This window comes from Epargyreus clarus, unplaced genomic scaffold (genome assembly GCF_041222505.1).
Source record: "Epargyreus clarus isolate Ecla_fem2 unplaced genomic scaffold, WU_Ecla_fem_2.2 ptg000024l, whole genome shotgun sequence".
Lineage (NCBI taxonomy): Eukaryota > Metazoa > Arthropoda > Insecta > Lepidoptera > Hesperiidae > Epargyreus > Epargyreus clarus.
This window is the reverse complement of record NW_027332231.1, coordinates 11,309,813-11,320,985: the sequence shown is the minus strand read 5'-3', so window position 1 is coordinate 11,320,985 and position 11,173 is coordinate 11,309,813. Positions and strand designations below refer to the sequence as shown.

General features: G+C 37.2%; 1 protein-coding gene across 1 annotated transcript; it reads right to left on the bottom strand.

Moving 5' to 3' along the window:
• Mthfs (methenyltetrahydrofolate synthetase) lies at window positions 1-5,923 on the bottom strand. Its single transcript, XM_073086225.1, has 5 exons — window positions 5,821-5,923; window positions 5,608-5,729; window positions 1,861-2,113; window positions 973-1,097; window positions 1-609 (listed from the first exon to the last, which is right to left on the bottom strand). The coding sequence occupies exons 1-5, from the start codon at window positions 5,873-5,875 to the stop codon at window positions 514-516; spliced, it is 651 nt and encodes a 216-aa protein (XP_072942326.1). The 5' UTR covers window positions 5,876-5,923; the 3' UTR covers window positions 1-513.
• Between the last annotated feature and the right edge of the window lie 5,250 nt (window positions 5,924-11,173).

The window sequence follows — 11,173 nt, the reverse complement described above, 5'->3', positions numbered from 1 at the left end:
TTTCTTAATATATTTTTTCTTTAACTGTCTTTTGGTATTCAAAATAGTAAAAAACATTTTTCAACTTGGATTTTAAGTGATATTTATAAATAAGTAAATTGTGAGGCACTATAATGTGTGTAATTTGAAATAAAATATTATATTATTGACATTGTATTTTATTATTCTTATTTTTGTATATTCTCATTTCATTTTCTTAAATTAAAAACCGTTTCTTATAAATTTAATAAAATATGTTCTTGTTTTTATTCGATGTCACAAATTTAAAATAAAAAAAAACCGATTATATTTACACATAGATAAAGTAGCAAAATAGACTCCTAATACAAGACTTTCAAGTAATCTGTAAAATAAAATCGATGCCACGTGTCATATACTTTTATAATATTATTCGTCTTGTCATCTGTCATTCATTATTTATTGTTGTGTATTCATAACTCATAAATATATATCAGTGAATACTAGGAGTCTATTTTGCTACTTAGTCAATTTATAGTATTAATTGTAAAATATTCATTCTTCTGCAAATATAACTCCGTCAATTCTTTGGTCCAGCTCATCCATAGGAACTTCGTCTAGGACTTGACACGAGAAAGCTACTGCCAGGATCTGAAAATAGTTATAGGTATTATTACTTTTTTCAATTTCTAAAACTACTTATTTAGTATTTACCAAGTTGTAACAAGGGAGCGTTTGTTGAAAATAATATTTTGAAAAACTGACAGATCGAGTATTAAAAATTACGACCAGGTCCATCACCACACAAATCAGATACATTGATCCGGGTTCGATTCCCTGCTAGTAATGTGTGTTCATGGCTAACTTTACACACAAATGTAACCGTGGAGGTTTATTGATGGTCAATTTTTTCAGTACATTTACCTTGGGAGTAGTTTCTTTGTGTGTGGTAAACACGATAAAGGAAATGAACGATGGAGGTTTATTGATGGTCAAATTTTTCAGTAGATTTACCTTAGGAGCAGTTTCAGGATTCTCCCTAAGATTTGCGATGTATTTGTCATAGTATCCACCACCATGCCCAACTCTTCCACCGTTCCTAGTAAACGCCACTCCTGGGGCGATGATCAGGTCAAGACCTAGAATTAATTGGTGTAGATCGTTAGGATTGATTAGTTAAATGGGAGAGTCTTGATAGCTTCTTCCTTTGACTTCATCCATAAGAACCCAATGTGGGTCAATTTTCCATTTTAAGAGTTGAAATTTTAATCAGAATCTCATCAGATTCTTTGTGAAACATTAACCAGACCTCCATATTTAAGATTACGTGTGTATTTATTAACTTCTAGATTAAAATTAAGACTGAAAGAAAAATCCTGTAAAGTATTAATAACTTCTGATGTTATGGTTGAAAGAAAAATAAAAAGTTACTAAGGATAGAGTCGCAGTATTAAGGTAGAGGTGAACTATCTTCCCATTATAATCTTCTCGGAAGGCAGTTTTTGTGGTTCGACTCCGGCGGCACCACCGCCACACCTATTTCTGCCTAATAACAGCAGTGTTAGGCGCTGCTGTGTTCCGTTTTGAAGGGAGTGGTAATGGAGGCATACTTTACCGAGGCTTTCCAGCTTAGTTCTCAGGGATAGCGGCGCATCTGTGGCCGACCTCAGATAGGAATATCTAATTCTATCTAGGGTTGATTACAGATGTCCATGGGCGGCAGTAGCCACTTACCATGAGGTGGACTGCACTGCATGCTCGTCTACTACTCCTATATTATAAAAAAAGAAAAAGGCAGATATCTAAATAAGTAGCTATCTTTTCTAAGTCTGGGTATTTTAACTGCATCAAGGGTTTGTAAAGACTGTAGAATTATGTTATCATAGAGTGAAGATCACAAACCCTGATCCAATGCATCTTCTCTTTGCTGCTCCTTCGAATGCTGAGCTATCCCGTGTCTAGTCAACGGCATGTTGTCTTCATCTCCAGTCTCCAGCTTCAGCATCCTCATTTTGCCGCCAGCGTACTGGGGCACGAAGGCGGACCCTCCCCTGGCTTTGATGTGCGCGATCATGGGACCTGTGTCCACCTCCTGGTCTGTGCTCATGAAGAGGGAGATGCGTTTCGCTGATTTGTAGTAGGGGTGGTTGATCATCTGGAACGAGTATGGGTATGGGTATACTTTAAACTTGAGATTTTAAGAGTATTAACGAAATTGCGAGCCGGTAGTACCAAGTAGGCAGTCCATGGCAGGTGGGCAATATAACAGTAATACAAATTATACGTACAACAATAATATATATAACCAACAGGCATAGGTAGTGTTCGAGGTACGCTTGAAAATAGTTGCATGAAAAAGGTTTTCGCCGCCCCATTAAATTTGCTACCCCTAACGTTAGTATAATTTGACTGTCCAGGAAATACATCGACTAAGAACGAAACTGAATAATATATAATTTTATAAGCTAACTATAAAATAAAAGCGAACTAAACGTAGGGTAGATAGATTAATATACCGCTAGTACGTTAATGGTTTCTACCCGCCACCGCGGTTTCGTTGTGACCATGATCCGTCCAACTTTGTCGCAATATCAGCATTAAATAAATTAACCAGCATATATCGTGAGTACGCGTTGCAATATGCATACGCTGACTTCCAAGCCGTATGGGCTGTCTTGACAAAGAATGAGACATTTTCATATAATATAAGGGTAGCAGACGAGCATGCAGTCCACCTGATGGTAAGTGGCTACTGCCGCCCATGGGCATCTGTAATCAACCCCAGATAGGATGAATTATTCCTACCCGAGGTCGGCCACAGATGCGCCGCTACCCCTGAGGACTAAGCTGGAACGCCTCGGAAAAGTCTGTCTCCCTTACCACACCCTTCAAAACGGAACACAACAGCGCCTAACGCTGCTGATATTAGGTAGAAATAGGTGTGGCGGGGGTGCCACCGGAGCCGAACCACAAAGGGTTCTACCACCTTCAATTTCAATCGTGACCATCCGTGCAACTGTGTCGCAATATCAGCATTAAAGAAATTAATCCCCATAAATCGTGAGTACCCGTTAAATATTTTATCTAAACAAAAATAAAAAGTTTTTCTTTCGTATATGAAATTTTGTTATCTTCTCAATTCTTATAAGTTCATCGGGCCGGACTTTAATAAGAGGCGGGCCTCATCCGACCCGCGGGCCAATGGTTACCCATTATTATATAGGATTTGGAACAACAGGTTGAAAGTACCTTTGAATCAAATGCTATGTTGGAGTGGTTTAGTGGTGTAGCCGTTTCGGTTCCTAACCCGCGCATGAGGCCTTCGACAAGATTTAAAGTTAATCGTGTAAAGATGGACTCTTATCCAATGATAAAATCCGGAACTTACGGCTTAGGGTGTCCTTTGAGGTACGGAAACGCGTAAGAAACAATAGGTTTTATAAATCCTTCATAATTTACTTTAACGTTATTTTTTTCCAATATTTAATTAGTCTTACGGTATTGTACCGCACACGCGAATTGTATTCCCAGTAAAATAAAACATTTATTAAAGATTAATTTATCTCAGACTGGTATTGAAAACTTATCCTCTTTGCAAATTAAATTGCATGGTAGGTACTCAATGTAGGTGCATGGTAAGCATTCGGTATTAAGTCTGATGGTTTAGTTAAACTTTTCCGCAATATTGCTCATATTAGTTCCATTAGTTAGTAGAAATCGTTTCGTATTAATAAATAGATTGTAGTTTTGTTTTTAAGCAATAATAAAGAACAAATTCCAACTGAAGCCTATCAAAGACGCTTTGCCATTCCTAAGAATCATTATATCTACCTAACCTATACTAACCTATACTTTATAACTACTTACCTTTTTTTATCTACCTGATGGTAAGTGGCTACTGCAGCCCAGGGACATGTATCATCAACCCCGGATAAGATTAGATTCGACCTGAGGTCGGCGATACCTGCGCTGCTGCTACTGAGAACTAGGCTGGAATGCGTTTGTCCCTGTAGTTCCGGGACTAGAATAGGGCTACGGTATCCCCTGCCTGTCGTAAGAGGCGACTAAAAGGGGGCTTCCGGGGTTGCGGGCGGAGTGGGAGCTCGAACCGCCCGGCCAGCGGCCCCGGGAAGGACGACAGTATGTGTGGTCGCATACCGTCGTATACACCAGATGGTGTGGCGAGCGAAGCTCACCTGGGCGGAGCCCGACGGGGCAACGCGCTAAGAGGAATCCGGTTGCGTTCCTTTGGAGATCCCGGAGCCCTCAACGCAGCGCAGAGGACGGCCACCGAGGGGTTTTAGTGCGGTAAAAATCCCACATAACCCGGCGTCGCACTCGACAAAAAAAAAAGAAAAAAAAAAGGCTGGAATGCGTTATATAAGTCTCCTGTCTCTTAATTTTCTCTAATTCATAGTACTCATTCTACTCATCACAAATTGTTATTTATTTAATCGTAAAAGATTAACATCAATGTTTATAAACATTAGTTTAAGTCGATTATAATTATACCCAGTTCATTCGTATGTGGATCATGTGAGTGATATATTACTATTATATAATCGTCTCGTTATTATGCTGGATATCAGTTGTAGGTACAGACAGACCTCTTAAGTACCTATTTGCTAAGAAACGAATATGTTTCTAAGTACAATTTTCTCAGTAAACGTAACAAAATTATCTTACTTATTTAAGTATACTTATAGACTTAGGTATAGACATATGAAGACGTTTATACTTATAGACAAACAGTTACTTAATTATTTTTTATCTTTTACACTTAAAATAATTGAAGACAAAATAGTTGACACATTTTCACACATAAATTTGACACATAAATCCGAAATTAACTCTGTCTGTCTGTCTGTCTGGTTGTCTCTTCCTCAAGCCCAAACCACTGAACCGATTTTAATTAAATTTTGTACAAAGATAGTCTGAGACCCGAGAAAGGACATAGAATAGTTTTTATCCCGGAAATCCCACGGGAACTAGGGATGGCGATCTAAGTTTGATTAATCGGAGAATCGATCTTTTGAACCCAAACCATCGATTATTTTAATCGATATTAGTAAGGATTTAATCGTAAACTATGCGTTTGATCAAGTGATGATCTTTAGCAAAGTTGAAGGTACGAATTTTCAGTTTTATGTATGTTAGTATGTTATATTATTTTCTTTTAAACGCGGGCGAAGCCGCGGGCAAAAACTAGTTATTTATATATCAACCGTTTTTTATTTTTATTTTTGTAAAAATAAAAACAAATACAATACTATAAAAAAAATGTAAAAATAAAACTTTAAAATATAATACAAAATTTTAAATACTTTTATTGTAAAAATAAAAAGATGGAAAATTTATAAATAGGTTCCAATTAGGACCAACGGGTGAATTACTATAATATAAACTGCCGAAATTCTTAGAAATTCGGTCAAATTTCTAAGTTACAATGTTAAGTCAGTTGAACAGCGTGTATAAAAAAGCGAGACGCAATAGTTTGATAAACTTATTTTTAACTTCATGTTATCCTAAATAAATGGTCAATTTATCAACATTGTTAAAAACAACAAAAAACGTGTATATAAATACCTACGTTTTTTACAGAACTTAAATGAAATACCTAAATATACCAATAAATGAAACATAACTTACTTTATCATAAACTATTTTTGACTGTCGCTTCTTCTCTTCTGTAGATAAAGCTGCAATTTTCTCAGCTACTTGATCTCTAATGAGCGCTTTGGCCGGGTTTGGTGTACGGCGACTCATATTTGCTGAAAAAACAACATTAATGATTAAAATAAGTTACCATACAAGTCATTTAATAATGCTACGTTGGTTTTATTATAAAATAAATTTTCTTACCAACACACGAGATACCGTTACTAGACTTTAATAGGAACTGATATCTCGATATCATTCTCGATAACAGCTGACGACAGAGTAACCAAACCAAAACAATACAACACTCCGTCCACGCGTGTCGTTTACATTTTAGTTTAAAATAGTGACATCTAGTTTACACGCTCTGAACTAACTATTAAATTTCTAGCATTACAACGCCATCTCGTGTCATACTTGTGAATAATTTGATCTTTAACTGTGATCTTCCACGCGTGTAGTTACTACGTTTTGGCTAGAAATAGTGACATCTGGTTAACAAGCTTTGAATTAACTATTAAATTTATAGCATTACAACGCCATCTCGTGCCATATTAGTGAACTATTTTCTTTTGTATATGTCTTAATTTGTACCTGGCTTGATAAGTATGAATGGAAATATTTATCTTATGTAATATAGATGGCGCTAGTATCTGCTATTTCCATAGTGGTAACGATTACCTGCTAAAGATTCTTTGAGTTGTGTCAGCTATTGACAGAAAAAGGTAAGTTTCTTCTCACTGGATAGGTGACCGGCGACACTGATGTCAGAATGGCCGGTCACCTTAAAAAGTAGTTAATTTTTTTTTTAATCGAAGGTAGCAATTATCTAACGATTAGTAGCAACTAGGTAGCAATTTTTAGTAATTATTTCGATGTAAAATATAGGGTAGTGATCAGCCATTCTGGCGGTCACTTTAATTTTGAACTGAATTACCCTTGCGGCCATGTCGCATTCTAAATTCTTAGTTTTTGGGATTTCAGTAAGAAGGCACTGATATATTCTTTGTGGGATAACGGTTAAATTCAACATTTTATTCTACAAGTAAGCTCCTATATCTTTGCCACATATACGAACATCAAAGTAGCTAACTAACATGCAGTCCACCTGATAGTGGCCACTGTCGCCCATGGACATCCGTAATCAACTCCAGATAGGATTAGATATTCCTACCTGAGGTCGGCCATAGATACACCGCTTCAAACAACAGCAGCGCTAACCACTGCTGTTATTAGGCTGAAATAGGTGTGACGGTGATGCCACCAGAGTCACCCCAAAAACCTGATGCGAGTTCAAAACTTGCATCAGGTTTTTATAAGTGCATAATGAACAACCTATGTAGGGTTATTTAATTTTCAAGTGTTGAAACTTTGAAAGATAGCTATCTTATCTTATCTTTTGTAAGTAAACTGAGATCATCTTATCGTTACGTTAAAATGTCTCTCTAAAATAGTTTAACTAACACGAAGACTAATTTTATAGTTAACAAAATGCGCACCACGTAAGGCGTAATAAAAGTAATTTTATTAAACAATGAATTATCCGCCATTAATAATTATGTGTGTTTATACGTAGATACGTTACGTAAATATTACGTTATGTGTAGGTATATCACGAGTTGTTACGTAGGTTGCATAGATCAGTAAAGATTACTCACTCCTAACAAGAAAATGTACCCAGTTTTGAGAATTGAAATAGTTGCGTAAAAAAGTTTTGCCACGTCTCCATGCCAAAATGTCGCTAAAATATTTGAAATAATTATTTATTTATTTTGTAAATTGCGCAGTATTAGTTATTTATTCGTAAATTTTCTCTAAATTGTTTTTATTTGTAAAGAATTCAAAAAAATAACTTATTAATAAGCCGTTTGTGGCTTCATTCAATTTCAAGACGGCGAAGTATCTTTACTAATCTATTGTAGGATGTTATATAGTGAAGAAAATGTATCAAATCGTACATTCAAGTTTACTGCTTTTAAGTACCTTCTACATAGATACAGATTCAGAAGAAAGTTTTAACGCCGATAAATTATTTTAATTACATTGGCCAAGTTCGAATCGAATTCACACATGGCGGATTAAAGAATCCGCCATGTGCGAAAAAATACTAATAATTGGTAAAGACCAATTATTAGTATTTTCTTTAATTAATTAATTTATTTATTTGTACCAACTATTTTAGTAGTTTAAGGGTACATTATGAACATTGAAAAATACATTTAAAGTTTCAAATGTCCATCTATTGCGCCTCAAAATACAGATCCCTATGAGAGACGGACGGACAAAGGACCCTTTGGGTACGGAATCCTAAAAAGTAAAGTCCTTTGTCTTAACAACAAAATCTCACAAATAAATTGGTTGACTACTTTTTAAAAAGACTTTTATATCACGGCGTGCGTAAATTGACGTTTTACGCACGCTTCGCGTGCGCAAAACCCCCATTTCCGACCCCGTAATATAAAATTTTATACAACACGCGGACGAAAAATGTTTTTCTGACTCGTGTGATTGCAGTCCTCGCCTGCGGCTCGGCCTGCAAACTCACACTTGTCAGAAAAAAATTTTTCGTCCTCGTATTGTAATGTACTATTAAAGAAGAAATGTTTTATATTTGTTTTTCTATTTGTATTTATTTTAATCGCGCAAATAAGAACATTACGAGCTTAAGAACAGAATATTTTATATAACAACGACAATTGGTTATATTTATTTGTACATAATTTAACAAGAAACTTTAATTAAGAGTTAGTGGTATGGCGCCCGTCATTTAGCCACTTTTGCGATAAAATCAGATTACGCATACCATAACTAGATATTACATATTATATTATTATGATAAACATAAGAGGTGTAATTGAATACGTTTGATACAGCTGTTTTGCGCATCTATTTATATGAATGACGAATGTATATGCGGTTTTTGTTTTCGTCAAGTTTAATTGTAATACCTGGCTGAGTAGCATGGAATAATGCTTCTAAGTCAAGAGGTCCAACGTTCAAATCATAGACAAGATTTTAATTCCCGAAGTTATGTGCATATTAGGCATCATTGACATGCTTTAAAAGTGAAAAATAATATTGTGAAAATATGTTTTTATGGTGGTAGAACCCTTTGTGGTTCAACTCCGGCGGCACCACCGCCACACCTATTTCGGCCTAATAACAGCAGTGCTAGGCGCTGCTGTGTACCGTTTTGGAGGGTGTGGTAATTGATACATACTTTTCCGAGGCGTTCCAGCTTAGTCCTCAGGGGTAGCGGCGCATCTGTGGCCGACCCCAAGTAGGAATATCTAATCCTGTCTGGGGTTGATTACAGATGTCCATGGGCGGCAGTAGCCACTTACCATCAGGCGGACTGCATGCTCGTCTGCTACTCCTATATTATAAAAAAATGCTTATTTTGTCTAAAATGACTCAATGTTTGCCCATAAATGGGGAACTCCGTCAAAGTTTAGTGATTGCCTGTTATCCAATGATAACAATCGAGAACAACAGCTTAGCGTGCCGCAAAATACTAGTGGGCATGAAAGACCCATTTGTGGTCACCCATCCAACTCTCGACCACGCCCGATGTTGCTTAATTTTTCAGATCTTACATTAAGATGATCGTTAATTATGAAGTGTCCGTGAAAGTTAGCCACCAATGGTCACCCATCCAACTCTCGACCACGCCCGATATTGCTTAACTTTTCAGATCTTACGTTAAGATGATCGTAAATTTTGAAGTGTCCATGAAAGTTAGCCACCAGTGGTCACCCATCCAACTCGACCACGCCCGATGTTGCTTAACTTTTCAGATCTTACGTTAAGATGCTCGTTAATTATAAAGTGTCCATAAAAGTTGACCACAAGTGGTCACCCATCCAAATCCTGATCGCACTGATGTTGCTTAACTTTTCAGGTCTCACATTACGATGCACGTTTCATGAAGTGTCCATGAATATTAGCCACCAGTGGTAACCCATCCAACTCTCGACCATGCCCGATGTTGCTTAACTTTTCAGATCCTACGTTTAGACGCTCGTTAATTATAAAGTGTCCATAAAAGTTGACCACCAGTGGTCACCCATCCAAATCCTGATCGCACTGATGTTGCTTAACTTTTCAGATCTTACGTTGAAATGCACGTTTCACAAAGCGTACCCCCCCAACGAAAAGTTTCTGAAAATATGATTATTTCTAACTTCGAATATCCAATCTTCATTATTATTTATCTTATGACACCAACTTCGCCAGTTGGAATTAGATCCACAGCTTATTTCCATTCGAGAAAATCAACCATTTTGTTTATCTTAAAATTAGGGATGTCGTGGAACTCGTATATCCGAAATAAAAATATATTGAAGGTGGTAGAACCCTTTGTGGTTCGACTCCGGCGGCACCACCGCCACACCTATTTCTGCCTAATAACAGCAGTGTTAGGCGCTGTTGCTGTCCGTCCGTGCAGGCTGCTGCTGTGTTCCGTTTTGACGGGTGTGGTAAGGGAGACATACTTATCCGAGGCGTTCCAGCTTAGTCCTCAGGGGTAGCGGCGCATCTGTGGCCAACCTCAGGTAGGAATATCTAATACTATCTGGGGTTGATTACAGATGTCCATGGGCGGCAGTAGCCACTTACCATCAGGTGGACTGCATGCTCGTCTGCTACTTCTATGTTATAAAAAAAATATATCCGAAAACGTAACAAAATCCGAAAGAAATGTTCCATATAATTTCGGTTAGGGGTAGAGCTCAAATATTAATAATTTATTAATTAATATCAGGTTTTCGAAAGATCCGACACAGTATTTGCGCCGTTTCTTAATTACAAATAAAGTCAAATTATTACATAATTGTATTTTAATTAATTTTACAATTACTTAAAAATCTGTAACCGAATAATAATTCTAAGGTGGTGAACCCTTTGTGGTTCGATTCCAGCGGCACCACCATCACACCTATTTCTACCTAATAACAGCAGTTAAGCGCTGCTGTGTTCCGGTTTGAAGGGTGTGGTAAGATAGACATACGTTTCCGAGGCGTTCCAGCTGAGTCCTCAGGGGTCAGCATCTGTGGCCTACCTTTTTCTTGTTGTAATATAGGAGCAGACGAGCATGCAGTCCACCTGATGGTAAGTGGCTACTGCCGCCCATGGACATCTGTAATCAACCCCAGATAGGATTAGATATTCATACCTGAGGTCGGCCACAGATGCGCAACAGGAAAAGTATGTCTCCCTTACCTTCAAAACGGAACACATCAGCGCCTAACACTCTGTTATTAGGTAGAAATAGGTGTGGCGGTGGTGCCACCGGAGTCGAACCACAAAGGGTCCTATCACCGTCGATCTATCTATTCTATATATCTATCTATAGTATAATATTTATCCTATATCCATCGGATATCCGTATCTTAATCCGAAATCTCCATACCATCCCTACTTATAAAGACCTTAATAAGGTTCTGTGTACTTGTGGAACTACGTGCGGTAAGAAAGTTACTTTTGAAGTTCAGTTATTTCTTTAAACTTAATGCTGATTAAATATTTTTGTAAAAGTAGGTGTGTATTTTATTATTTA